Genomic DNA, 27,108 nt, shown 5'->3' with positions numbered 1-27,108 from the left:
AAGACGTCGTCACTGCAATCAAACAAGGCAAGGCCGATAGTCTACCCTTCACAGACAAGATACCAGACACCGTAATAGATAATCAACCATCAATTTCACACAGTGAACAACCTAAGAAACCCTGGGAGTAATCTTACTGTCTTCTCCTGTATACATCCACATTGACGTTATTCCTACGGAGAATATCGACCAAATGTCTTTGACTTTCCTCACTCTCATTGTGGTACTTTATACGCTCATCGATTATCCTCACGATTGCTTCATACTTTGCATCCTCGACTTGCCAATTTGGGTGTGGCTTGTGAACTGGCTGTGTCATCTCTAATCCACGCTTAAGGTATACCTGACTGTTGTTTATCAGCGTCTGATAGTTGGCGTTACTCTTTCCGACTAATTCTGCACGATATACTGACACAGTTGACATTGCTAGCAGTATCTTAATCTGGTTTGCTATGGAGTTAGGATCGACGCTGCCAATAGTTTTGAGGGATACCTCCAAATCCAATGCTTGCTTAAACAGCCCTTGAGCTTCACTTAGTAGTGCCCAGCTTGATGTACCACTTTTGGCAACTTCAACGAGCACTTCAGCCAACTCGCAGAGTGCTTCCACGCACTCATTGTCTTTCTTCTGGCTTCTGAGTTCGAGCACACTCCTGTATTCTCCTACCAAGACCTGGGCAGCATCCACGGAAGGTGGTTGTGATGATGTATACTCTCCCAAGTGTATTTTAGCTTGCAGAAGCATCAGAGAGTCAACCTCCTTAAACTGCTCCTCTACTGTGTTATTAATGTTGATCGCATCGTTTAGTTCCACTTGTGCTCGGGTGAGGTATCCCACATCGTCGCTCAAATCATGCAATTTGAGTAAAGCATCTATCAACAACTTGATATTTTGAACAATTTGGTATGGCGGGAGTGAGAAACTAGCACCATCACCTAGATCAACATCATTAGTAACAGTACCCAACTGCTGCTGTTCCATAACGAGATTCTTGATGAGGGATGTTGCATTTTCGTAAGTCTGTATCGCCTCTGCTTCATTTCCAATATCAGCGTGCAGCTCAGCGATGGTCGTCAAAGCTTGAATGGAATTGTAAATCGCGTCAAATCTACTGAGCTGGTCTTCTGCGTTGTTTGCAGCTATTGAGAAGACGTTGTAGGATTCCTGTAACCAGAGGAAAGACTCGTTTGGGTGCTTGTAGTGACTGCCTATTTCTAATCGCAGTCTGGCGGAGTTGTATAGACAGTCAAAGTTGTTAGGCTTCACAGCGAGTGCGCGTCTGTACAAATCAAGCGCCTTATCAAATCTTGCAACCACTTTTACGTCATAACCCAGTCTCTCTGCTTTGTCTTCGATATCGACGGCTTCGTCATAAATGTCGTCAAAGTTGCTCATGGCGGGCTCTTAGTAAGAGAAGTGTGTATTTTATTGCGGTATATAGAATAAGGCTATATAAGTGTATGCTTTTGATTCTTTCCTTTTTCGTCTTGATCAGCTCCCATCATGGTATTAACATACAAATTCATAAAGCACGGCGAGATACGTAAGAGAGTCAGCGACGACAGATTCGATTACCAGCAGCTGAAATCTGTAGCCTCTTATCTACACTCTGTCCCAGTCTCTGATATTATCCATTTCCAGTATATTGATAGCGATGGCGATAACATCACACTCACAACAGACGACGAACTTGCATGTGCATATGACGAATTCGGTGATGTTTTCACTTTCACCGTCGTAACTGCCACTCCACCAACTTCTGCGTCTATCAATTCACCAGTATATAGTAACCATGTATCTTTTGCCGAACCGCCAAGCACACCGGCACAATCAGAAGCTTTGCCAGCGTTGGAGGATATAATATATTCACCACTCGCGAATACACGCCAGTCTCTTGACGATCTGGTCAGATATCTTGATAACTTATCGCAAAATGCCGTCTCACAACCGGAAAAGGAGACGTACGAACATTGCAAGGAACTTGCTGATAGATTACGAGCATTGACGCAGAATCCGCATATCAGCCGTGTTCATCAACTCACACACGCCAGCATCGATACACTCAACATGACATTCAACTCGCTTATAAGATGCGCGAAAGAGGTACGGGATGTACTCACTGATGGCGAAACTGGTGGTATTCTACCACGCACATCATCGCGTGGAACACCACCCCTTGAGGCATCCACCTACCCGGCTAGAATCGATAGCGCTGAGCTACTCCTGCCGGTTCAAGGACCACCAGGACGCTAATCATTTTTAAGGATTATATTAATACACCAATCTTGTTTGTCTAGTTATATTTTTTATTTGTTAGCTTGTACTATAGTGCGATCCATATCTGATGTTTTGATTTCATGGCTTCGAAAATCGTAGAAAGCTGTACACTGAGCGATGGACGACGTGTTATTGTAGATGCGGATGGTAATGTCGCAGTAACAATCGGTAGTCTACCCAAATCGACTAGCCATACAAAAAGAAGGGAGAGGAAATCCGTTGATAGCAGTGAAAAGCAAACGAAATCTGTGCAGGAGCTATCAAGACATGTAGTTAGAGCGCTTGCCACAACGCATACAGATATACATCCTACGCCATCCGTCGATTATCTCCTCAGCGAATGCGAGAAGGCTGTACAGCAAGGCGAAGACGTAGAAGCGATTTTAGAACGTCTCAGACGAAAACAAGGCAAAAATGAGTTACCAGGCGCCTGGACTGAACTTTCTACCTCTTGTTGATAAACTATCATGCCAGCGGCATACAGAGTAGCAGATATTGCCCATAGAGCATTCGTTAGCGTTTTAGCAGGCGTTACTGTAATTATATCATACATTTTTTGCTTAGATTGATAAGATACCAGGTATACGGGACATTCACCCTCATAACGGGATACAATAATCACAAGAAGATGAGACTGGAGGCATTAGAGAAGCATCAGGTGGGTTCCTACTACAGCGCATAGACCATCTAACATCTCATAGAACGATCTATCACTCAAGGAAGACACATCGCAGAATAGCACGTAACATAATGCATTACAATTACAACATCTTATCAATTCCAATCCAGAGTAGAAATCTAGTAAACAGGCTGACCTTCCGTGTACTGTCATCGAATGTCGCCTGGTTGACAGACGAGCTATGTTCGTCGAGGTCCTCAAGCTCTGCCTTGAGTTTGTCCCCCAAACTCTCGCTTTCTGTTAGCATGAGAAAGCTGAGCTCCAAGTCGAGATCTGAGCTACGCCCACTCAGGTTTGAACTTCCTATGAACGTCACCATGCAATCCTCGTCGTCCTTTTCATTACGAATCCAGATTCCTTTGCAATGGTACGTCCAGCCATCTTTCCTCCATTCCTTGAGAGAAAGTGTCGTCGCGCGTCCATATTTGACGCAGCTCCTGAAGAATTTTGATTCAAGGTGCGTGTATGCTTCTGGTATGCGTCCGCTCACACCTTTGCTGCCGAGGAAGCCGTTTGCGTGAGGAGATGCCGCAATGATTGAAGTTGGTACACGACTGTTAATAATACGACGCTTGTATGCCTCACCCAAGCTGAAATATCCACTTGTTATATCCAACTTAGCACCTGGTATGCCATTTACGGCTTCAAGAAGATACTTGACTGCTTCCTCTTCTTGCCTGACGCCCCATAAGCCAGCCTGGATTAGAGGATAGATAGTAGTATCGCCCTCCTGCTCATCCGTACATCTGAAGCTTTGGTTGAAGTTCTCGACCTCAATTCGAGCTTTCTCGCCGTAAGCGTGGGCTGGTTCGTCGTTGTTCCACGCCAACTCGTAGGTAGCTGGTTGGACGCTATCGTCTGTACAGCTCAACTTGTGACTGAAACGTGCGAGCTGCTCTACAAAAGACCTCATGTATTCTGTCAAACGAGGGTGTGCACTTATGTGCATATATCTGTCCTGTCTATCCGTAAAGTAGGACGTGTTTATATTCGCACCAGAGAGTAGGACGTTATCGTCAAAGCAGTAAATCTTTGTATGTTGAGTACCGAAACCCTCCTTGAAACGTGGTGGTATGAGTCGCTCCAAAGCACCCAGTTTGGTATTCGGCTTGTAGAGAAACACTCGTACTCTACCACCAAAGCGTTTTGTGAGTGGTGCCATAAGACTAGCAGAGGAGTGAGCTGGTGTCTGGCGTGTACACCTATTATAGTCAGCCAGAATCGTCAGCGTGAGGTCCTTTCTTTCGTCCAGACGCCGCTGGAGGAGATCGATCTGTGTACAAGTGAGACATAGATAAACATAATGCAGTTTTTGCTTACAAGTTGGTGCTGCTCTTCACCTATATAGAGTGTAGATATGTATATACTCCGCGTGGCATTCTCTATTCCCTCCTGTAAGCGGAATTAGCGAGTGCGTTCAAAGGGCGGCCCACTCACCCGGAATTTCTTTTGGAAGTCACTGGGACTCGAAAGAAGTTCAATTTGGCTGGCATTAGCTTTAAATGATGGATACCTATCCCTCATCCAGCCCTGAAGCTCGTCCAACCGCACGGGCAGCGCAGACGCGGCTGGAGCGGTCGTGGATATAGCCCGTACGCTAGTTACTGATCTGGAGAGTAATTTGGTTATCATATAGCGTATATATCTATATAGTCTATAAATTGCTCTTCACGGAGTACTATCAACTGGATGATTGATGATTTTTACTCAGGATTATCAGCAAAAGTAGGAGGAATACCGATTGATCACCTCAAAGTGGGTATTTTATCTATGCAGCCTATATTAGCTCATACACCGTACAGCTGATCAGTTGCCTCCTGCTTAGCTATCCGTTATCCCACTGTGAGCTCAACCTTGGTATATAATGGCGTAATAACCCCTAGCAGTATTCTTGCGTATACCCTCGCAATATCCTAGTCTACGCAACGCGTTCAACCTTCTTTGCTCACTTTTCTTTTTAATCGGCATTTTCGATTTGAAATATGGACTCTTGAACTTACTATTTAACTCAATAGTGAGCTTTTATCTCGCAAAATCATTCAGCGCGTATAGCTGGATGCCATGGGTTGTCATGGGCTTTGCAATGACCCATTTGTTGCTCTTCCACATACAAAGGTTGATACATGTCACACCATCGACTGCGATTGAGATCAGCGGGAGTCTCATGGTTCTTATCCAGCGTACAACGACGTATGCCTGGAATGTACACGACGGACAGCTCAAAGAGGAGGAGCTTGAAGACTATCAGAAAGATAATAGAGTCATGAAACAACCACCTCTACTCGGATTCTTAGCTTACACACTCTATTTCCCCGCTATACTGGTTGGTCCGGCATTCCCTTACGACGCCTACGCCAGTCTGGTCGACAACAGCCTCTTCGAGACATCACGCCCTCGCAAATTGAAAGGACGTCGTCGCGCAGGTTATCGCAGAATGGTATTTGGGTTGATATTTATGGCTCTCTATGCTGTTTTCGGTGGTTCAACTGATATGGGTTTCCTTATCGACAGCGAGTGGAAGAAGAACCATGGTATTTTGTCAAGGATTGCCTTCCTTCAGAAGTCGGCCGTTATAACAAGATGCAAATACTACGCTGTATGGTCTATTTCCGAAGGTGCTTGTATTATTTCAGGACTGGGTTTCAATGGCTACAACGAGAAAAATGGACGTACGCGCTGGGATCGTGTACGTAATATAGACGTACTTGGTGTAGAGCTTGCACAAAATGTCAAAGAACTCCTAGACGCGTGGAATATGAACACCAACGTGTGGTTGCGTTCTTGCGTATACAAGCGCGTCACTACCAAAGGAAAGAAACCAGGTTTTCAGAGCACACTCATTACATTTGTCACTAGTGCATTCTGGCATGGTCTGCCAATGGGGTACTACCTCACTTTCATTTACGGTGGATTCCTTCAAGCTCTTGGCAAGCTCGTGAGGAAGAACATTAGGCCGTTCTTTATCGACACATCTAAAAAGCCACTTTATGATGTTCTCTCAATTGTGACTACGCAGATGCTGATTAACTTCGCTATTATTCCGTTCATGCTGCTCGGTTTTAAGAACAGTCTGAAAGGATGGTATAGTGTCGGTGGATACGGCATTATCGTGGTTATTGTAGCATTCAATTACTTCAAATATATGGGCGGCACCGATCGTTTACAAACCAAGCTTAAGCAGAGACGCGATGATGCACTTGAGGAACTCTTTGACGGAACGCCTACGGCTGAAATGAGAGACAAAGCAGGATTAGATGAAGAGCTACTGACAAGAGATGTTGACGAGATAATGGAAAAACTCACCAAACATGGTACACTAGCTAGCCGGGAAGCTGCTGATCAAATCAAAGATTTGAGCAATGAAGGAAAGACCATAACGAAAGGCGTTGTCAAAGATGCCGTTAACGTATCTAAATCTGAATAAAAAGTTTATAATCTATGTATTTATTCGTAATATTATGCCTTGAAATTTTGCAGACGGACTTGCTTCCGAGGTGGCATGTCGCACCAGATCTTTACATGATAATTGTGTTGTATTATTGTAATATTTGTAGATGATACCTGGCTGTATGAGTGATATGTATGTTCTTCATCATTTGGAATGCATCTTATCAGCTGACGACGATGAAATGAGGCGACAGTCGACGGCGATAATGGATGTTTTCGATACTAGTAAAGATATTACAGACGGTCAGCATACCACAATTAATAGAGATATACCCACCTCGATTTACTCACTACCTGTCGAAATCCTAGACAAGATAATCTGTCTAGAGCCACAAATTGCATTCACCTGCAGATCCCTCTACCACATTGGATTCAGATGGTTAAATAATACAGTTGTCGGACCTAGATATGAGCTTTATGGTCTTTGCAGGCTTGTCTATCGTGAAAATACATACATGCTTATCGACAGTTTCAACAGGCATTTATCAAATATGACCAAGATCGAACGCCACCGTTTCGCACTGAGGTGAGCGTTGTATTCTCGCCTTATGTAAATTTACAATACTTAGGACCTTATGTGTCAACATGAACAACATCAGATCAGGTTAGAGATTTTCTTCCCTACAATTATATCTAAAAACACATACAGGCAGGAGGCACATCCTTTTTAACAAGCTTGCGGCGAACCTGAAGTCATTTCCTAATCTTACTCAAGTCAACATTGTCTTGAGTTCATTATACCACATCTTGTCAATAAAACACGTCGTTTTTGATAAGATAACAACACTTGTGCTCGAATGTAGGAGTGTATACCTAGAGGGAGGAGAACCGCAGGAGGTTGTTGATTTACTGGTAAATTGCACACCAAACTTGAGACATTTCATTATTTATGCTGGAAATGAATTTCAAGAGTCGATACAGCCATTGCTGCACAGCCTCAGCCAGCGCATGAAAGAGTTTGAGAAGCTAGAGAGTGGTGTTGTTCTTTATAGGAAATGGTCGACTGTTGGTTTCGCCTCTACGATGTTGCGTCTGGTCGAATACGAGCGTCATGGACAGATAAAACGCAGAGAATCTACATTACAGCCTACAGCAAAGGTCTCTCAAGAATCGACGGTCATAGCCGCTATTCTCGAAAGGATGTCAATCACGAAGAAAAGCCTTATAGCTGGCATAACGATTGGATATGAATAGCTTGTATAATATAATAGTAGCTTGTTTTTCTATATTTATATATATATTTTCTATTCAATACGTCAGTTCAGTTCTTTATCAACTACGATGAGGTGAGATAGAGAAATACAGGGGCTAGCGAGCAATCTAATAGACCAACAGCTTCAATGATCTAGAAAGTGGTGGTGTACAGCTCTCACGAGCTAGCAACAGTCCGGGCGTATCTAGTGAGTCTATGCACCCACCCTCTATTAGCGCTAACTAGCGAAAAGATGAATTCACACAGCTGAAAGATAAGCTTAGTATTAGTATATTCAAAATAAACGGGAATATACAAGGTATTAATCGCATAGTCACCGTTCTAGGTACAACGAAAGAACAAGGCGACTCTAGGGATAGGCTGCATGAATTACTAGAATCTACTAGAGTCATAGTAAAAAATACGAGCGAAGACGTCCGTAGGTTGACGACATGGGATCAAGCCGGTGATAAGCCAGACGTCGTTAGCAACACACAAGCAAAGATAAACCGTGAGTTTAGTCTAGCTATACAATCATTCCAGAGGGTGCAAAAGGAAGCTGCCGAGCGTACCAAGATATCAACCGAGAGAGAACTCCAGCGCGTTAGCAATCAGCAGCAGACAGTTTCTAGAAATCAAGATGAGGTGCTATACAACCATCAAGATCAATTTCAACTTGAGGAGGAAAACGCAATTCCACAGGAACAGCTACAGCAGCAGGTACAGCAGCCACGGAGAATGACAGACGCAGAAAGGCGCTACCAGGAAGGACTCATAGAGGAGCGCGATAATGAGATTAGAGATATTGAAACGTGGGTGTGTTGATATTTTTGGGGTGCATAACTTAAATTAAAAACGCAGAGGTATACAAGAATTAAACGACATATTTAGGGATCTGGGTAACATAGTAGTAGAGCAAGGGGGTATGCTGGACAACATCGAGTCAAACGTCTACTCTATCGCTAGCGATACCAACCGAGCTAATCAACAGCTCGTTTCGGCTCATGAATACCAACGCAAAGCGGGAAAGAGAGCGTTCTGCTTATTGATTATATTAGTTATAGTCGTATTGATTGTAGTCTTAGTATTAATTTTATAAAATAAAATGCACCCTTTTATCGATTAATCATGCTCTGACCTCTCAACTGGGTACATTGAAGTAGGAAATGCAAATAACGAAAAAGGATGAATATCTAGAACCGAGTTCACCGACGATATCACCCGCCTTGATATACTTCATACAGAACAGCCAGCAGAGCAGCACAGACGAACAATCTCAAAAAGTAGCGAGATCAACCCCGACGATATCCAGTCCGAAGTTTGAATCAACGACCGAGGAACTCAATAAGCGACCACTCAGCGTCATGTTCAACAACGTCGGCGGTACTAGCGGTCAAACATACCAACCAGACGACGATAATGATAGGAAGTCGAACAGATCTAGTAGCACGACGATAACGAATGGCAAACGAAATAGTCAGAGGAGGCGTACAAAGCCTAGTTTGCAGATATTCAACTCACCTAGCAACCCTCCTAGCCGACCACCTAGCATGAGCATATCGACCTCAAATATCCCTCAAGCAGCAACCTCTAGCTATTCACCGAGTCTAAAATCTGTCAATCATTATCGGAATATATCAACTGACTACTTGTCAAACAAAATCCAGGGATGGATGCCAAATTTTTCAAACTCGCTTTCAACGCCACAGATCAGCAGCGAATCATCTAGCTTTGATAATGGTTATAAAGATATCAGTAATACCACCACAAAGGATAAGGATAAGGATAAGGATAGCAAACGTGGTATGCTAGGAAAAGCATTTTCTAGTCTACATTTCAATGATATCAGTAAAGTAAATCATCAAACTTCAATCTCAAACTTTAGAACGAGAGTTGGAAAATCTAATCAAAAATTAGTTTTTGGTGTAAATTTACAACAATCGAGTTATTATACAAAGATAGATAAAAGCACATCCTTATGGAAGATACCTATAGAAGCAAAAGATCATCTACCTTGTTTGATCATCAGATGCTTCGAATACTTAATACAATGGGCTATTGTTGAAGAAGGAATTTTTAGAATCTCAGGAAAATCATCACAGATCTTACAATTAAAGAATGAATTCGATTCTGGTAGTGATATTAACCTTAGAGATATACACCCATCTGTTTTGGATCCACATGCCGTGGCATCTATATTCAAAGCATACTTAAGAGAATGTGAGGTGATATTTTCTTATCATTACAACAAAACTAATTACTTATTTAGTACCACATAACATACTTAGTAATGAAACTATACCACAATTTAACGATTTTATGCAGATTACTTATAAAGTAAATGCTGTGACTTCAGATGATGCACCTGCAGCTGCATTTAAATGTAATTATAATCAAACAGAAGGAAAGGATTTCAATCAATTAGATTTGAAACTTTTAAAGGATATCTTAAATGATTTACCTTGCTCAAATTATTGGTTATTAAGGTTAACGATGAAAATTTTAAAATTAACAGCGGATAATAGTGATATAAACAAGATGACATTATCAAATCTAATATTAGTTATATGTCCAAGTGTCAATTTATCAGCTCAATTCGTTAAAGTCCTTGTCACACATTTTGATGTTCTTTTCGGTTCGGATGATGTCGAAGATAGTGAAGAAGAGGAATTAGGCTATTTAAGGTCTAATACACCTTCACAACAAACTAAGTCAACACACAATAAATTCAGACTACTTAAACGTAAAAAATAATGTTAAATGGATTAATTTTGTACTTATAACTTTGCAATAATCTATAATTGAGTCTATAATGATCTAAAAAATTGCTTGAATTTGCTACTAGAAGATGGTTTTGAAGTTTGCGGATACTTGTGATTCAGAAATTCTGGTATAGAGGACGATTCGATGAGGTAGTGAACGTGATCATATGCTTTTAGAAAGCAATCCGGATGTGTTGAAAGGTTTGCTAGATCTATAACGGCTTTTTGTATGTCTTCAGGTAAGTTCAGCTCGAAATGTGATGCTTTATCGAAATAAATGGTTATCACTTGATCAATTTCCGGTCTAAACGGTTGCTCAGGGGGTGGACTACCAATTTTATGCTTCTTTTTCGATTTTGACTTTGGACTGATAGATTTATCCTGCTCAGATTGCTGCAACTCATTAAATCGTTGTTTATAAGCTTTGAACCAAAGGATGAAATTTAAGTTCTCGATTGAATGTTGATTATATTCTAAGAATCTTTTAAATTCTCCGCTTAATTCACGATCCTCCTCTAATTTATTTAATGTCAATCCATGCCGTCCTTTCATTGATTGCAGAAAGAAGCGCACATATCAGCCGCCGCTTCTCTCAGTGATCAGCGCCCGGAACTGCGTTTTTAAAAAATTATAAAATATCAAAATTTATAAAAATAAAATTTACATTAATAAATCTAACTGTTGCTTTAACTCCGTAGATATCTTCAAGTATTCGTTTCTTTGAGATTTTGCCACGAACAAGTCACGAGACATTTTTTCTATAGCATCGTCTCCGGAGTTTACATCAGCGTACATTCCATCCAATTCCTCATTGAACGATTCGTATAATACACTTATTTCATTCTTACATTCCATCAATTGCTTTTCGAGTATTTTCATTTTTTCTTCATCTTTTGAGACTCTTTCTTGTAGCTTTCTAGCTACTTCTGTTTCTATATACTTTGCTATTTCCATTTCCTTGAAAGATTTCTCATTTATCTCTCCAGATTTGTGTTTTTTCCACACTTGTGCATCTTGGTCTAACTTTTTTTTTGCTTATATTAGATGGCGTTATAGTTTAAAAAACTCCGACTTACACTATCAATTAGGTATTCTAGATAATCTGCGTTATTACCCTCTTTCTGTATTTCCCCCCACTTTCGTTTCCGATTCTCAAGTCCGAGGTCCATCATGACGGCGTGCCTTTTTACCGATGGTTTGGATGGTGGCGGCATACTTCTGGCATTTTCTTTCTCATCGTTCCTGTCATCTCCGTAGACCCAGTCGTTGAGTGCATTGGTATATCCGTATGTATCTTCAACTGGCTTCTTCGATGGGATTGACAATGGTCGGACAACTGGCAAATCCATCCTATAGCCAGTTCCGACCCTTGGAGTTGGTGTGCCTCTACTTGAGTTTGTCGATTGTTGTCGTGGACCAAATGGTTTACGGGTGGATGAAGAAGCACTTAAACCGGTACTACGTGACCATACTGAAGATGTAGTTGGTTGCCTTGACATACTAAATGCCGGCTCTGGTGGTATGAGTGAGCTGCTAACACTTTCAGTTGGGTAGCTCGGCAGACTCGATGAGCGACGTCTCGACGTAGATCTAGATTTCGAATGTGTTGAATCAGTACGTCCTGAATCAGTCCGTGCTCCAACAGTTGCCTCGTCTGCTCCTCCCGGAACATATGACGGTTGTCTGTCTAGGTCGGCCTCGGCCTGATCGATAGGGAATGAATCACTCTCACTAAATCTGAGATCAACACTTGTTGAATTGGATATAGTTGAGCCATTTCCTTGGGTAGCGTCAGATGTCCGCGCTTCAGTGTCGCTTCCCCATGGCACTGAAGTGGTTGCCTCTGAGCGTATACTGTAATTTCCAACTGTAGCCATACTTGAACGTGTATTGCGGCGTCTGAGCGTATCTGCAACGTCTGATTGTGCGTCATCGTAGGCATCACTGTCGTCGCCATCTTCATCTGTCATGTTTGAAGTCGACGGTGGTGGTACAGAATGTGGTCTGTCGAGATAAGATGCCCGAACTCTGTCACGGTAGTTGAGTAATTCAACCTCCTCTTCGGCCTTCTTGATAGCCGCTTGGCGCTCTTCTTCCTCCTGTTGGAGTTGCTCAGCGCGTAAACACTCGGCTTTCCGGTACGCTTCTTCTGCAGCTTCGCGCTCGGCTTCATGTGATGCAGGAGTTTGTTTCCTCTTGACTTTCCGCTCGTAAGTTTGCTGTGGCGGTGACTTAGGCAGTGGTGATGGTGGTTTTCCTGTACCGCCGCTCGGACCCTCAACAGATGTTGCCGGTGTGGATGTCACGGCACTCGATAAACTACCGAAAGTGCTACTAGACTTACTAACCAATGAACGAGTCCGCCTGTGTGAGTTGTGTGAATTTGTCGAATTACTGAAGTCATGCTGGTCAGGGACACCAAGTTTGTTACCACTGTTACCGTTCTTGAAGAAGCCTTTGGATATACTCTCAAACTTGAGTTTCGTTGGCGATGATGGAGCCCTTTCACGTTTTTTACCCATCGTAGCCAAACCTGCTGGCTTGTAATCGTATAACCCTTGAGCTTGGATGTGCCAGACAACTCTGGTGTAGACGTCTTCAATATTCATAATCTCGTTGAGCGTCTCGGGTGGATTACTGAATTCGGTTGTAAGTCTGCAGAGGTTACCCTCCATCGCTTCAGCTCGTATGACTAGCAAGGGAAGTGTACCGCCTTCTCCGACTGGTATACTATCCGCTTGACCATGAGTTCCGTCGATTTGAAGGACCGCTTTGGATTTATTTGCAGATCTGAACCACTTGTCGCGGCTCTCATAGACATTGAAATACAGCCTAGCCTGACCATTTCCTCGACCACCAGCGACAGCACCACTCATGAGTGGGAGCCAATCTCTAGATATCTTAGCATAAGAATTACCATCTTTTGCGCGTAACAGGGCCTGCTGTTTCCAGATCTTTGTGATAAACCTCGACATTGGTGAGGCAGTGGAGAGTGGCTCACTTGGAGAAAATGCGACTTGAGTTACTTGAAATGCTTTCGATGTTCTGTTAAAGCGTTCATCATCACAATCGGAGAAAGCTGAACTTTGGAATACAACACCGAATTCTACAGCTAGGTGAGCAAGTAAGTGATAGGAAAACACTGTACTGACCTTCATTCGATAAATCAGTTACAGTCAATTCAGACAAATCTGCGACAATTTTACAGACCAGCTGTGTCTTGGATATTCCCCAGGACTTTGCTGGTGTGGCTGAAGGATTAGACGCATCAAGGTCGTCCAGACCTGAGAGTTTACGACCACGGGAGTTGCTTGACGGACGCTTTGCGATAACGAGTTTGTCGTTGAATAAAAATACAGTACATGGTAGCGGCTCTTCGATATGTCCGGTCATAGGAGTTGGAAGGTCATTTACATCGAGACAGTCGATGAGTGTGCGGTTGTGAGATATCAAATTAGGCTGTTCTGAATGAGTAAAGCGCGCTATGGATAATATAACTCACTGGGAAGTTTTGTATATTGCGTTGGAGGGTGTGCATGAGGGTTGCCCTCTTCGTTGTTTCGTCAGCTTCACATGAAGCGATCTTTGATGCCAGATCTAAAGATTTGTAGAGTTGTGTTCTTTGGTCATGTTGTTCATCTAAGTAATTCATCATTCCTGAGACCGATTTGAGACATAGTTCGGCAGTTAGTAAAACACATACCTTGAAAGAGGAGGATGTATCTGGGGATGCGTTGGACCGGTTCCATAAGAAGTTCACGCAAACCGATGTTATTTAGGCCCGTTGTCTGCCATTTCGTTCTGTCGATGAACTCGACAAAGGACTTTTTCTTGAGAAGATCTTTGAAAAGGTCAACACTCTTCTGCCTGTTGAAATAGTACTGATTGTAGCATGTGAAATTTGGGAAATGCGCCAAACAGATGTTTCCAATGTTGAACTCATTCGCGTGCTCCAATTCGTTTAAAAACGCGGTGTTTGCGGTGACTAACTGGTCAATATTACCGAAAAGAGTCTTAGCGTCAAATAAGTTGATAATTTGCGTGTCTTTGTGCTTAGCGAACTGTCTGAGTGGGTCTGAGTAGTTGAGTTTCAGGGCTGTGATACGCTTAACGTAGGATTTCTCGGTACTGACTAGCTCATTCAATTGCTGGGAGAAAGACTGTTGGTTTGGGAGCTTAGTAGGCTTTGGTGGGAGTGATCCGACGAAGTTGTTTTCTATTAAGTCATCGCCTAAACCGTCTAACAACTCTGAATACTCTAGACTATCACTCCTTTCTAATACGACGTCACATAAAAATGCTTTAGACTGTGACATTTAATAATTTTTTAATTAGCAAACGCGTCAATATCGACGTTCTGTTGAACGAGCATCAACTACCAAAAACGGCTATAAATTAAAAACGAAATTAATTTTAATTTGGAAACTCTCTAAATGACCGTCAAGCGAAGATCCACTATCGCTGGTTATGAGTTCCATTTTGTTAGAGATATGGTTTCTATACCGCTGAACTCAAAGTCTACGTCAACGACGACGACGAATACAACAGCTAGCCAATCTTTCAGCTGCATATCTACTATACACACCGAATTATCTTCAAAGTCCTCCACATCTACAAATAGATCTCTATCTCTAGTCGATAAATCTGTTATACGCAAATATCACATTCTATTAGAGTTAATCTCAACCGAAAGGCAATATTATAATGACTTACGTATCTTAGTCGAAGTTTTTCTACACAATCTACCAAAAAGCTTAAGTTATCCTACTAGAAATCTCATAAAACGCAACATTTCATCCATTTTAGCCTTACATTCGAGGATTACGACTTCACTCGATAAAGTCTTAGAGGAAGAGCAAACCCACCTCGACAAGTTCTTCATCGGCGCTGGTTCCTCTCAACACAAGTCCATCATCGACAGGTGCACGAACAAAGTCGCAAATGCTTTCATCGATCAAGCTCCATACTTTGATATGTACAACGAATTCTGTGCGCAGCACTCTCGTGCGCTTAGCAAATTATCTGCGTCCAATAATCTTCCGATTTGGCCCAACTATGAGAGGAGGTGCTTCCTACAATCACAACAGTACAAACCACAAAACAACAAACTTCAATTAAAGGATTACCTAATTAAGCCAATTCAGCGCGTTTGTCGCTACCCTCTCGTTTTAGATTCACTGGCCAAATCAAGTAGCGATGAGGACACTAGAGTTGAAAAAGCACTTGATATGATGAAAGTCGTCGCAGAGAAAGCTGATCAGGCCAGGTTGGAAGCTCAGCAACAAGAAAAGAGTGAACTAGTAGCAGCTAGATGCGAAGGTCATTCCGAATTATCAGCATCGGAAATACTGTCATTCGGAATGACAAAGTTGATTGGTGCACTTGATGTCTTTGTGCACAACTCGAAGCTGCCATTAGTTCCTCCTTTGAAGGTCAAGGTAAGATCTGTTCCTGTCTTACGTGATTATTCTAACATCTCACCAGTATCTTGGCGCATTCCTCTACGAGCGTTTCCTAGTTTTGGTCAAAATACGCAAAAGTACCATGTATGAACCTCGCTATTGGTTCCCTTTGGATTTGTGGCACGTAACTGATGTACCATCTGGTGAAGGTAGGTTATAAGTCCAACACGTTCCTTTTAATTAACATTCTAGCAGGTCTGATGCAAAACTCATTCAGAATGTCATTACATACGCAACACTTCGAATTTAGTTGTTGCTCTGAGCAAGAGAAAGAGATCTGGATGAAATCAATCATCAACTCAATATCAATTTCTCGCAAATTATGGTCACAAGATTACGCATCTGCAATGACAACTGGTAATTCTAATAATATAAAAATGTTGCCTACAAACGTACCTTATTCATTAGCTCATCGCAAAGTTGCAGCCCCTCCAGCATCAGCCACAGCAGAGGATGTTGAAGAGTCAGCAACTCAGTTCAACCAACATTTCAAACTGCTGGCGCGAAAGAGAAATTCTTTACCAATTACGACGGATCTGATGAGTAACATGGAAACTACCCCACCCCCACAGGAATCTCCTACACCTGCAATGTCATTTCATTACAATCTCTTACCACCACCGGAAACCGCGCCATCTATCAACAAATCAAGCTCGACCAAATTTGTCTACCACAATGGAAACCCAGCTGAGCCACTTGTATTACGTCGTTCACCTTCAGCACCTCGTGCAGCGGTTGATAGATGTATGGCCAGCATACTTTCAGAGGAGCTGTCACAAGCGCGTTATATGGCAGCCTTGAACTTACCATCACGTAATCAAGTTCGCCCTAGGAAAGTACGCTCAGTTCATGCCGATCTCAATGCATTAGCGAACGAGCAAAAGGGACCTAGCCATAAAAAGCCTGATGTGAAACGCCGTAGAAGCTTCGTTTACTTGGATACGACGGATGAAACCAACAACTCATTCGGAGATATATTCGACGATCAGCCTGACCAGTCGAAGAAGAAGTCACCATCTCGGATAACCGAAATATATGGACGCAAGCGCAAGACATCAGGGACTTTGGGTGGATCATCATCCAGTGATGCAATTCACAACACGGACAGTTCCGCAGCTTTAACCCCTATTGACGATCATCACTCTAAATCACAAATATACAAAAATCGCCGTAAGCTCGGACACTCATTTAGTAGTAAATTTAGTAGTTTTGGTGATTCTATAAAGTCGTTCACTCCTACCACACACCATGGTAACTCTCCTCTTAGCACACCTACGGCTATCTATGCGACTGAGAAGGCCCCTATACCCAAAGCAGATGATCATGGATTCACTGAACGTAAACGCAATAAAAGTTTTAGTGGTCTCAAGAGCACACTTAGGGGCAGCACATCTGAACAGAATTTGTGGCAGGCTTCCCAGTCGAGCGCCAAAAAACCTTTGACCGAGACTGAAGCGCTCTACATTAAGTATCTTCAAGGTGATATTGGACCACCAGACGAATCACCCGAAGAGCAAGATAAGGCGCCCAAACGACCAAATGTCCTAAGGAGTGTGACATACTCACATCCAGAATCGACGTCGAGCGGAGCTGCAGAAACCAGCGCGACACCAGTCCGTGGTCGACAATCTCATCAACGTATAGTGAGTGCCAACACCCCAGAATCACATAAAAGGACGCGCTCAAGATCGAGATTTACAAATCTAATCACTTCGCATAAGCAACGCCACGATGACAATGAGGAAGTTCTCCGGTTGAGTGATTTGCCCACACCTCAGCTCGAATTACCGAATGAGGTAGGAAGAATGTCACCGCTTTCAAAGTTCTTCTTCCATAGTGACGAATCTCATTCTTCAGATTCACATGTCAATAAGGAGTTGCCTCTTCCTGAGATGAGTAGAATATCATCGCAACAGTCACGCCAATCAGGGTCATTGGAGGTAAACCGTCCAGGAATGTCACGAACATCTACAGAAGCCCGCGTGGCTGGAGTCCCCCAATTACCAAAGCTGCGAATCGGTGAGGATGGTACAGCGCAATGGAAGAAAGATGAAATAGCCAGGACACCTGATGATTTCGGACCACAGAACACAGCTCAACCAACGAGTAGCAAATCATCAAAGCATAAATCATGGTCAAGCGCTAGCACCCCAAATCTATTATCACGACTGAATTCACTCTCTTCAACTAGATCGAGGAGAGTGAAGAAAGAAAAAGGAGCTACTCAACCATCGACGCCAACTACCCAAAATGGTGAACCGACAAATACGCTTAATAGGAAAAAGAGCTTGAAAGCTTTCCTTACGAAAATGAATTTCACGAAGGTCTAGACAACTTCTTGAAGATGATGTCTTCTGCAATGACAATCATACAGGCACTCAATTGCAGTGTACATAGTTATAAAACAAAAGCTCGCATGAGCAGAACGACACACACGACCAAAGTGGGTATTAGATTGAAAAACATCCAACCTTGACTAACGAACTAAACAGCGACACACTCATCCATACCAAAAGTGCCCTCAAAATCAATAATTACTTTTTTCGCTTTATCTAGTAATTTCGAGAACGTTTCTCTCAATTTATCTTACAATGTATTATTACTGAATTACTTCGCATTACGTAACCACTTTTGAACCATACATATATATTCGCATTTAATTATTTGGTTCCGTTATTAATCACCCTTCGGTCATTAAATTCACACAATGAACGAATATAGTAATTACCTTTCTTGACATGTTTCATATATCGTGGCCGTTATTATCTGGTGAGACAGTTAAAATAAATTGATTTACTAAGTTTCAAACATCGTTCGTTGGAATTCAGATAGAATTGTTGGATATACAACGTCAATTATCTGTCAGGTACAGACGCAGCTTATTAACCATAGACACTGCGGCGCAAAAGGAACAAGGGAAATAATGGGGACAATGGGGACACAATGAAAATCTATCAAGGGATAATAATATTAAAGGAAAAATCATGAACAAGCATTTTCATATTTTTTGAGAATAACAACACTGTTCTGTAGAACTTTATAAGAGTACAAACTCTCTATCACATGTATTACCCGAGGTAAATAAAGAAGTGAATAGTTATGTCTATTAATAATTGATTCGAAAGTATTGCACCTTTGATCTATGTTGTTGACTTACAACACTCGTTCTCACAACTCTAGCCTGGCATTATACGTGCAAAAGGAGAATATACAGAGGGCAATGTTTGGTAGATACCATTCGCATATTTCATTTGGTCTAGTGGTAACTCTGTGTAACGATACTCGCCCATTCAAAAAGACAAGGAAGGTTGTCAGAATATTAACATTCCTTATCATAGAAATAGTATATGTCTAAACAGCTCAATACATTTTAAATTTAAAAATATACATAGTAAATCATATTTTTTTTTTAAAAAAAAAATAACTTACTGAAAATTTTCCCTTCCGTAAATCAAACAATATTAATGAGTAACAGATTAACACCGTCAACTGGTTTTGTAGTGTAGCGGTTATCACAGTGGATTTTGATTCACAAATATTCCATTAACCCCGGTTCGAATCCGGGCAAGACCTCTTTTTGCAGGCTACAACGTTGAAAATGTGTTGTGCTACTATAATTTTGTTAATTCTCACAGGCTAAACCACTTCTTATTTATGAAGAGCATAAGTAATAGAAGTACTTATTGTAGTTGCGCCATTCCATCTCATGGATATAGAATAGATGTACTAAATCAATAGAATCATAAGTTTTCAAGGATGTTTCATCATTGCTACGATGATGTTGATGAAATCACTACTGATTTTCTTATTGGCAGTACTAGTGATAGCAGATACAGAAGTTGTTACATTTAAATACGCGTCGAGTAATTTGGTAGATGCTGAGGTACTCTCACCTGATTTGAAGTACCCTAAACGGCACACGTACAGCTTATCATCGGATGTATTCTGCGATAAATACCGCTTAGTAGACTATCAAGAGGGTGAATTATTGAGAGCAAAAATATCTTATCCAGCTGGTGTGAGTGTATACTATCATATAGCAGTAATCTAATACATATCAGCCAATCAACGTAAAAGCCGATATAATAGAGGATGGCAGGTTAGAAATTTGTTATAAATCAAACTACAAGCTAGATTCTACATTCGATTTAAGCATAGAGAATGCTATATTTAATAGATTCAACTACACTATTATACTTCTAATCGTAGCAACCATCATTAGTGTATATAAATATGGGAAACGCAGCATCAAAAGCACCTAGAAGGTTATCAAAAATACAAACTAAGGAAATACCACGTGCTAGCGAGTCACTTAATAGAATGAAAGCACCTCCAAAGGAGGAGATTCTAAAAGATGGACAAGATCCAGATTTTAGTGCGAATTTATCAAAGATTGATCCTGTAAAGATACATAAAATGCAAACTAATTTTAAACCAGTGGGTAACAGTTCTATATAGTGGCGAAAACATCTAATGGAGAACTAGTCAGACAAAATGATGGATATTCTCAAAGGTAGAAAAATAGAGAATGATATTGAGAACGCAGCTATGACGCGTAATAGGCTAAGTGCGCAGTCACTCTTGTCATACTTGGAGGAACGCAAAGGGAGTAGTGATGTAACGCAGCTGAATAAGGAATTCGACGTAGAGAACCAAACTATGGAGGCTATATCTGAATATCTAGCAGCACCAAGACTTGGCACACCCTTCACCGTTAAAGTAGACAATGAGAGAGGAGAAATCGAGAGAGTCGAAGTATTTGTTTAGGAACCTGATGTATATTTATTCTAGAGTGTTTATTTAGTCTCTGTATACCTTTAAATTAACGCGTTATTAAAAAGATACTTGGCATATCTACCGTAGAAAGATTTAATTAGGCACGCGCCAATTTTTCTTAGATCGTTCTGTCTGCTGATGGAGCAACAATGCGAGACATCTGTACATTGGAGTGCCTTGTATATATTTTCTCTATTCTCTTGTAGACTGCATTTATAAATACCATAGGCCCGTGCGAGTCATTCTTTATTTATAAAAGTCAGTTTCTCGATTCCTGAATCCGCTTCTTCAACTCGAACAACCAATGCAATTACTTAGAACTGCTGCTATCCTCTCCGCCGCAGGCTTCGCTTCCGCCGCCTGGGATGCTAACGCACCAGACGTCGTAGCAAGTGGAAGTGAGTATGTATCTTTAGGTCTAGACACCCTCTAACATCCTACAGCTATGGGTGTCACTAACCCACCTGCACCAACCATGGGTACAGATGTTAACCAATCATCTGAAGCTCGTTTGGTCTCTATCAACTCCATCGACGATTTCTGTTTCTTCGGTCCAAAAGAGGCAGGAAAGACAATCGGTGATACTGAGGCTGAGCAAGTTGCCTGGTGCACCCAACCAAGAAACAACGCCAGAGTCATTCCAGACGGCACTATCACTTCTGCTCACTTTGTTAAGACAGACGCATATGTCCAAGTTCGCGCGTACGTGATTTATATTCTTAAAAAGGCAATCTAACACCTCGTAGACAAGGTGACTTCACCAAGATCGGTGTCCAAGATGGTGACTATGGTGGAGAACTCGACCCACACGGTGCTACCGGTGACGGTAACCCAGTAGGTGGTAACATCACATCAAACGTCTCTGGTAGCGATGTCAGCTACCAAGAATGGATGGAGTTCCTCTCATACAACCAAGTTTGTATCAGAGCATGTATCGCTGGTAACGAAACATTCGGCACACCGTAAGTTTTATATTTAGCAAAATTCTAACACTAACATAATCCACAGTGTCATGTGTGAACACAAGTTAGATGAAATGGGTTGTGACTTCGTCATGCCAGGTATGTGTTCCGTGAAAATTTTCACTCTACTAATCCCCAAAATTAGGATCAAACGACGAAGGTTTCGACACATGTGAAGGTGACGTCGCTTACCCACCAGGTGTCTACCCTGTTGACGGTGGATTCTCCACTTTCGCACAACGTTTCACTGGTACTTACAGTATCGACGGTACTCCAACCGTTTACACTGTAGGTGTTACAGAGACACCATCAGCAGCTGCATTCACTCCAAGCTCATCTAACTGTGTAACCCAATCATCAATTGCAGCTAACAACGTCTCTGTAAGCGGTGCTTCATCATCATCATCATCATCTGCTGCCAACCCAGAAAGCTCAAGCTCATCAGGTTCAAGCTCAGACTCAGGTTCAGGTTCATCAGGTGAATCTTCAACCAACAACGGCGCAACCAGCGCTAACACTGATGGTGGTGACTCAGGTGCATCAACCTTCACCGGTGTTGCAACAGTTTCAGCAGTCGCACTCGCTGTTCTCGCTATTGCTCTCTAGAGTGATACAGCTGGATAGTTAATTTGGTTGTTACTTTTATTTTAAAAAAAAAATTACAAGCCAGAATAGAATGGGAAATTCTATCTATTAACATTTTATTTCTTATCTGTTGATTATACTGGATTTGAAAAATTTCAGGACACTCACATTTTATTCACCTTTATATCATTGATACACATTCGTTTTACCATGAAATAAAGCTTATGACTAAAAAGTACTTATTTAATATCATTAGTATTCATTTTTGTTTCCTATCAGCGGTCGCCGCGTATCGGTGGTGTATATAACGTAATTATTACCTTTGACATCATACCATCACGATGGGTTTGAGACCAACTAAAGAAGTAAAAATAAACGGTGAGACATTCGAAGGTAAGACTGTAGTGTGTGTAGGTGCCAATGCTGGTGAGTGAGGATCTATAGCAGTGACCAGATGCTCAAATAAATTAGGAATTGGGTTGGCAAAATGCGACTATCTTGTAGAGAACAAGGTTTCAAGGCTTATTATGGCATGTCGCTCAACCGATAAGGCAGAAAAAGCGCGTCAGGAAGTTGTCAAAAAGATTAAGAACGATAGTACCACTGTTGAAGTTTGGAAAATCGACCTCGCTTCTTTATCCTCATGCAGGGAATTTGCCAGCAAGTGGAATGCAAATCCTGATAATAAGATCGACATACTCTATTTGAATGCCGGTTTGATAGCACCGAACGCGAGTCTGATAACAAGCGAGGATGGCTTAGAAATGACATATGCTGTAAGTTTATACTATGGGATAATAAGCTTGACTGATGAAGTTGATAGTGTAATGTGTTGGGTCATTTGGCTGTTATCGAGCAACTTCTCCCATCACTTGCTTTATCAGACGATCCACGCATCATTTTCACTGGATCGAGTGGTGCAAAAATGTCTACTCTCCCTGATCACCCAGGTTCTAACAAGAGAACACCATTGAGAGATGCTTGGTCTATTGGTAGCTACGTATTGAACGCATTCAACATATACACCGATACAAAGTTATGTTAGTTTCTAACCTCTTGAATAATAATGAAAAACTAATTAATTTCAGTACTCGCAATGGTTGTACGTGAACTGCAAGAGAGTTTCAAAAACCACCCGGACGAGAAATACAGGAAAATTTTCGTAGCAAACTACCATCCTGGTTTTGTCGTAAGTGAATTCCCTGATGTTATAGTCCTTGCTTATCCAAATTACCTAGAAAACTACGATCTCTAACAAGGATCACTACGGTTTATCATCACTATTGTCAATACCAGTCGACTTTCTCACTAATAGATACGCTATAACCCCAGAAGTTGGTGCCAGACCGGGTTTATACCTTGGTAGTGCCTCAATCGAACAGCTTCCAGGTGGTGAGTTTTGGGATGAAAATGCAGAACCTGCCAGTCTGACTGCACAATATGACAATGAGGCGCTTAGAAGGTGTGTACACTCATATCACTATCAATTATCTAACGTAAAATATCCAGGGAATACTTCGAAAGATGCATAAAGGACGCTGGAATTAATCCATCTACATTCCCATTACCTTAGTTAAATGTAATATTTGATTTTATACGCATTCCTTTTATTCTACCCACTTGATAAGCGACGATGACGACACTAAAATTAGACGATGTGAACGGTTTAAACGTCGAATCAAAAGAGTGAATAAACGATTATTATATGCGTCATAGACTAAGCTATACTACAGACGTTTGAGGAATCTATCAAATATTATACCACCAATGGGGTACGATAAGGGTAAACAAGCAGCTGTAATGGTCGCACTATTTATTGGAAGGCTCGGAGATTTACACGTGCTATTATCACAACGATCAGATTTCTTAAGTTCCTACCCTGGTGATACTTGCTTGATAGGCGGGAGGAAAGAGCCATCGGATGTCGACGTAGAATACACAGCCAGACGTGAAGCGGAGGAGGAGATTGGACTGCCTATAGACTATGATTGTGTACGCTATGTAGCTACACTTCCGCCGCATTTAGCTGGATATGGACTTTCTGCAGTCACAGTATGGCCTATCGTTTGTCTCATTACTGATAGGGCACTAGTTGTAAGTTTTCTTGCACGTAGAAAGAAACGGCTGCTGACAGACACTAAAGCCTATGTTGAATGAAGACGAAGGTGTGTATTGACAGACACAATCATTCTAACTCATGTTACACACAGTACAGCGCATATTCAGTCACCCTCTGGAATCATTCCTGAGCCATAGACCTGACAAACTGCTGCTGAGATTGGGACATCTCGAAGATGAGAGCGATGCCTATCATTGGGTGTGTCTGGTCATTAAGTGTGATGTCTCTCATAAACTGTAGCACTTTGACGATGTTGATCCAGTATCAAGCAGGCACAGTCTCCGCAAACACGTCTTTGAGACCGGGAGAAACACAATAAAGCCTATACTAGGATTTACGGCGTGAGTCTTCATTCTCGCCTACTCCCAAATTGACATACCCAGACGGGTTATGATACGCGTCGCTGAAATTGCGTGCCAGAGGCCAGCTTCTTTCATCGTCGACGCCCCTAACCAGATACCTGAATTGGAACGTGTGAAAATATCCCAAGAAAGAAGAACAACAGCGAGATTGTAATAAGTCAAAAAGGACATGTATCCATTTACTGTAATTGTAACCATTTTCTGGTCAACTTGTCAGATTTGTCGAGGAGTGGTAAAAGCGTCTGCTTGACGTCTTCATTGTGAGCCTTTGGTGTTGTTAGTGTGTATTTCAGGACATGGAAGGTACCCACATTTAACCAGTCTTTCTCGAATTGTGTGAGGAGCGAGTAGTCTACCAAACGCTTATCGATAGGTACTTTAGTCAGTCTCTCGTATTTCAACCATCCCTTCTTAGAAGATTCCTTAACTGTGACAACCGACTCGATACGCATACCAAATTTGTTTTCGGCATCTATATGGGTGTCTCAGAAAATTACGACCACAATTTTCAATACTCACAGTATCCAGGCTCATTGGAGTTCATACATCCAACACGCAAAGGGAATTGTGCGAACGATAGACCCTTGTTTATGCCGTGTGGTCCTTCGTGCACATTCAAGTATGCACCTATACCATGACTATTGGGCTTTTAGAATTTTCAAAACGACATTAAATTGAACTCACCCAGTTCCATGACCGAAATCTAGATTTTCGAGCCATAGTGGACGTCTAGCTAATACGTCAATATGACCGCCAGTCGTGCCTTCAGGGAAGACGAGCGAGTCAATAGCAATATGACCTTGGAGAACTCTCGTGAACGCAACTTTTTGCTCTTTCGTCGGTTTGCCGAAATGAACAGTTCGAGTGGTGTCACAAGTACCGTCGAGATATTGACCACCAGAGTCACTAGGAGTTGCTGTCAGTGCTATCTTAGATTTTAGGAGCACTCACTTGAGATATGGCGTTGTTAAATCCAATTTTGGCGAGTTGTCTTTCGATGTTGAGTAATGTGGTAATGCTTAAGTATATCAACAACTGATAGAAGGAAAAACGACAACGCTCACCTGCATTTGCACCAGTAGCTGATATATTCTCATACGCGAGACCTTTGAATAATGGCAATTTGCTTCTGATTTCGTCGAACTTTGCACTAACGTTCCATTCTGTTAGATCAGGATTACCGGCTCTGACTTGACCATCGAGCCATGCAAGGAAGCGAACCTTAGGGTTGTTCAGGCTGGAAGGTCTTCAAAATACAATAACCTACGAATGCTAATCCATCACGCTTGTACGCTTCGCGTGCTCCCTTGAGCTCGACTGGGTTCTTTGCGGCTTTAGCCAAGGTGATTGGTGATGTCGTAGTCCTGATGCGGCTCTATGGGGGATATTAGATACTCATGCATATCAAGGATGATACCTACAAATCCACTATCGGATGCTACAGCACGAGATACGGTCTCTGACGCAAAAATTGTTGTGTAGTTGCTCGAAACACTCTTCAGAGTATTGTCAATATTTGCATAATCCTTTATCTCGACGTTCAAGTCACTCAGATAGTCGGAAACGACACCAGTGAGTTGATCTTTGTGTACGAAAAGCACCTTCTTTGACTGTGAAATAAGCAGATATGAGTAGAAAACAGGATTAAATGGTACGCTATCCTGACACCTGTTTCACAATAAGCCAGTGTCCTCAAAATGAGGTGTACGTACCTTAAGTTAAGCACCCAAGCTATATCATCGAGGGCGCTAGCGATAAATGCACGTTTAGGACCCAGCCAGTTATCGACGTCTTTCAATTTCTCGCTCGCGTGTTTACCAGTGAACTCCATTCCGAGCACAAACAGTGGTCTGAGAGGGAGTGCTGGCCTTTCATACCAAATCTGGTCTATGAGGTTGTGTTCTGTGTATATCAATTGTGATTCAACGTCACGCAGTATGTCTTCGATGGATGTTGCTTGTTTGTAAGTCATCAACTTTGGGTCAACTCCAATGCGCGCAGATTGCGTGTATTTAGACAACCATTCTGTCCAGGTTGGAACACCTGGTAAACCGTCTTTATGGAGCGTCCATGCCCTGCTAAGCTCGCGCTCTGCTTGGATGTAGTAGCGAGAATCCGTCCAAAGGTGTGCATCGTATGCACCGACGATAGCAACACCAGAGCTTCCCGTAAATCCAGAAAGGAATGCCAAACGAGCGTCCGCGTCTGCGACATACTCAGACGCGTGTGCATCTGTAGTGGGTACGATACTGGAGATTTCGTTATAAAAATATCAATAAATGTACTGTACACACTAATAATCGAGCTTGTTATCCGTAAGCAGCTCTCTGAAATCCTCGAGTCTGTCGTTTAACTCCGTTTGTGACGTTTGTAGCAATTTCGTTTCAAATGATGGCAAATGTTCGATAGGAACCTTCTCATAAGTGTGTTTGTTTTCTGTGTCTCTGCCAAATATACAGCTAAACATTGTCGATGATGCAAGTA

At 42.0% G+C, this 27,108-nt stretch overlaps 16 protein-coding genes and 1 non-coding gene across 17 annotated transcripts; 12 read left to right on the top strand and 5 right to left on the bottom strand.

Annotated features, from left to right (window-relative positions):
* Positions 1–27: 27 nt before the first annotated feature.
* Positions 28–961, bottom strand: WALSEDRAFT_60814 (hypothetical protein). Its single transcript, XM_006959194.1, has one exon. The coding sequence runs from the start codon at positions 743–745 to the stop codon at positions 134–136; it is 612 nt and encodes a 203-aa protein (XP_006959256.1). The 5' UTR covers positions 746–961; the 3' UTR covers positions 28–133.
* Positions 962–1,504: 543 nt separating this feature from the next.
* On the top strand, positions 1,505–2,265 carry WALSEDRAFT_69640 (hypothetical protein; the record flags this gene model as incomplete). Its single annotated transcript, XM_006959193.1, has 1 exon — positions 1,505–2,265. The coding sequence occupies one exon, from the start codon at positions 1,505–1,507 to the stop codon at positions 2,252–2,254; it is 750 nt and encodes a 249-aa protein (XP_006959255.1). The 3' UTR covers positions 2,255–2,265.
* Positions 2,266–2,358: 93 nt separating this feature from the next.
* Positions 2,359–2,736, top strand: WALSEDRAFT_65142 (hypothetical protein; the record flags this gene model as incomplete). The annotated part of the gene is made up of 1 exon (XM_006959192.1): positions 2,359–2,736. One exon carries the CDS (start codon positions 2,359–2,361, stop codon positions 2,734–2,736), a length of 378 nt encoding a protein of 125 aa, XP_006959254.1.
* On the top strand, positions 2,394–6,437 carry WALSEDRAFT_60813 (MBOAT-domain-containing protein). Its single transcript, XM_006959191.1, has 7 exons — positions 2,394–2,814; positions 2,859–2,936; positions 2,980–4,230; positions 4,278–4,349; positions 4,395–4,712; positions 4,760–4,799; positions 4,844–6,437. Exons 5-7 carry the CDS (start codon positions 4,647–4,649, stop codon positions 6,379–6,381), a joined length of 1,644 nt encoding a protein of 547 aa, XP_006959253.1. The 5' UTR covers positions 2,394–2,814; positions 2,859–2,936; positions 2,980–4,230; positions 4,278–4,349; positions 4,395–4,646; the 3' UTR covers positions 6,382–6,437.
* WALSEDRAFT_19993 (hypothetical protein) lies at positions 3,040–4,481 on the bottom strand (the record flags this gene model as incomplete). The annotated part of the gene is made up of 3 exons (XM_006959110.1): positions 3,040–4,230; positions 4,278–4,349; positions 4,395–4,481. 3 exons carry the CDS (start codon positions 4,479–4,481, stop codon positions 3,040–3,042), a joined length of 1,350 nt encoding a protein of 449 aa, XP_006959172.1.
* Positions 6,438–6,592: 155 nt separating the features above from the next.
* On the top strand, positions 6,593–8,705 carry WALSEDRAFT_60812 (hypothetical protein). The gene is made up of 6 exons (XM_006959189.1): positions 6,593–6,930; positions 6,974–7,008; positions 7,054–7,690; positions 7,740–7,804; positions 7,850–8,408; positions 8,458–8,705. Exons 1-3 carry the CDS (start codon positions 6,611–6,613, stop codon positions 7,596–7,598), a joined length of 900 nt encoding a protein of 299 aa, XP_006959251.1. The 5' UTR covers positions 6,593–6,610; the 3' UTR covers positions 7,599–7,690; positions 7,740–7,804; positions 7,850–8,408; positions 8,458–8,705.
* WALSEDRAFT_65138 (t-SNARE) lies at positions 7,686–8,695 on the top strand (the record flags this gene model as incomplete). The annotated part of the gene is made up of 4 exons (XM_006959190.1): positions 7,686–7,690; positions 7,740–7,804; positions 7,850–8,408; positions 8,458–8,695. 4 exons carry the CDS (start codon positions 7,686–7,688, stop codon positions 8,693–8,695), a joined length of 867 nt encoding a protein of 288 aa, XP_006959252.1.
* Positions 8,706–8,755: 50 nt separating the features above from the next.
* Positions 8,756–10,350, top strand: WALSEDRAFT_69634 (Rho GTPase activation protein; the record flags this gene model as incomplete). Its single annotated transcript, XM_006959188.1, has 2 exons — positions 8,756–9,816; positions 9,866–10,350. Exons 1-2 carry the CDS (start codon positions 8,763–8,765, stop codon positions 10,348–10,350), a joined length of 1,539 nt encoding a protein of 512 aa, XP_006959250.1. The 5' UTR covers positions 8,756–8,762.
* An 11-nt stretch (positions 10,351–10,361) lies between these two features.
* WALSEDRAFT_57999 (hypothetical protein) lies at positions 10,362–10,917 on the bottom strand. Its single transcript, XM_006959187.1, has one exon. It carries the CDS (start codon positions 10,908–10,910, stop codon positions 10,404–10,406), a length of 507 nt encoding a protein of 168 aa, XP_006959249.1. The 5' UTR covers positions 10,911–10,917; the 3' UTR covers positions 10,362–10,403.
* A 101-nt stretch (positions 10,918–11,018) lies between these two features.
* WALSEDRAFT_69632 (hypothetical protein) lies at positions 11,019–14,683 on the bottom strand (the record flags this gene model as incomplete). The annotated part of the gene is made up of 5 exons (XM_006959186.1): positions 14,062–14,683; positions 13,861–14,015; positions 13,511–13,817; positions 11,435–13,464; positions 11,019–11,381 (listed from the first exon to the last, which is right to left on the bottom strand). Exons 1-5 carry the CDS (start codon positions 14,672–14,674, stop codon positions 11,019–11,021), a joined length of 3,468 nt encoding a protein of 1,155 aa, XP_006959248.1. The 5' UTR covers positions 14,675–14,683.
* Positions 14,684–14,791: 108 nt separating this feature from the next.
* On the top strand, positions 14,792–18,150 carry WALSEDRAFT_29410 (hypothetical protein; the record flags this gene model as incomplete). The annotated part of the gene is made up of 3 exons (XM_006959185.1): positions 14,792–15,796; positions 15,843–15,969; positions 16,016–18,150. 3 exons carry the CDS (start codon positions 14,792–14,794, stop codon positions 18,148–18,150), a joined length of 3,267 nt encoding a protein of 1,088 aa, XP_006959247.1.
* A 1,161-nt stretch (positions 18,151–19,311) lies between these two features.
* On the top strand, positions 19,312–19,393 carry WALSEDRAFT_t61. Its single transcript has one exon. It is a non-coding gene; the product is annotated as a tRNA-Gln (tRNA).
* Positions 19,394–19,640: 247 nt separating this feature from the next.
* WALSEDRAFT_60811 (hypothetical protein) lies at positions 19,641–20,647 on the top strand. The gene is made up of 3 exons (XM_006959184.1): positions 19,641–19,838; positions 19,882–20,257; positions 20,306–20,647. The coding sequence occupies exons 2-3, from the start codon at positions 20,054–20,056 to the stop codon at positions 20,585–20,587; spliced, it is 486 nt and encodes a 161-aa protein (XP_006959246.1). The 5' UTR covers positions 19,641–19,838; positions 19,882–20,053; the 3' UTR covers positions 20,588–20,647.
* Positions 20,648–20,900: 253 nt separating this feature from the next.
* Positions 20,901–22,164, top strand: WALSEDRAFT_65132 (hypothetical protein; the record flags this gene model as incomplete). Its single annotated transcript, XM_006959183.1, has 5 exons — positions 20,901–20,994; positions 21,040–21,298; positions 21,343–21,558; positions 21,605–21,657; positions 21,704–22,164. The coding sequence occupies 5 exons, from the start codon at positions 20,901–20,903 to the stop codon at positions 22,162–22,164; spliced, it is 1,083 nt and encodes a 360-aa protein (XP_006959245.1).
* A 320-nt stretch (positions 22,165–22,484) lies between these two features.
* On the top strand, positions 22,485–23,716 carry WALSEDRAFT_65131 (NAD(P)-binding protein; the record flags this gene model as incomplete). The annotated part of the gene is made up of 6 exons (XM_006959182.1): positions 22,485–22,569; positions 22,615–22,919; positions 22,967–23,183; positions 23,232–23,332; positions 23,382–23,605; positions 23,653–23,716. The coding sequence occupies 6 exons, from the start codon at positions 22,485–22,487 to the stop codon at positions 23,714–23,716; spliced, it is 996 nt and encodes a 331-aa protein (XP_006959244.1).
* Positions 23,717–23,770: 54 nt separating this feature from the next.
* On the top strand, positions 23,771–24,785 carry WALSEDRAFT_57997 (hypothetical protein). The gene is made up of 6 exons (XM_006959181.1): positions 23,771–23,829; positions 23,877–24,237; positions 24,287–24,308; positions 24,354–24,460; positions 24,503–24,603; positions 24,646–24,785. Exons 1-6 carry the CDS (start codon positions 23,777–23,779, stop codon positions 24,776–24,778), a joined length of 777 nt encoding a protein of 258 aa, XP_006959243.1. The 5' UTR covers positions 23,771–23,776; the 3' UTR covers positions 24,779–24,785.
* Positions 24,609–27,108, bottom strand: WALSEDRAFT_33145 (Creatinase/aminopeptidase). The gene is made up of 10 exons (XM_006959180.1): positions 26,919–27,108; positions 26,337–26,873; positions 26,046–26,292; positions 25,892–25,999; positions 25,689–25,845; positions 25,576–25,642; positions 25,309–25,530; positions 25,144–25,262; positions 24,936–25,096; positions 24,609–24,890 (listed from the first exon to the last, which is right to left on the bottom strand). Exons 1-10 carry the CDS (start codon positions 27,089–27,091, stop codon positions 24,804–24,806), a joined length of 1,878 nt encoding a protein of 625 aa, XP_006959242.1. The 5' UTR covers positions 27,092–27,108; the 3' UTR covers positions 24,609–24,803.

Source organism: Wallemia mellicola (assembly GCF_000263375.1).
Source record: "Wallemia mellicola CBS 633.66 unplaced genomic scaffold WALSEscaffold_15, whole genome shotgun sequence".
In the NCBI taxonomy this organism is placed as follows: domain Eukaryota; kingdom Fungi; phylum Basidiomycota; class Wallemiomycetes; order Wallemiales; family Wallemiaceae; genus Wallemia; species Wallemia mellicola.
This window is presented reverse-complemented; position numbering and strand designations above follow the sequence as displayed.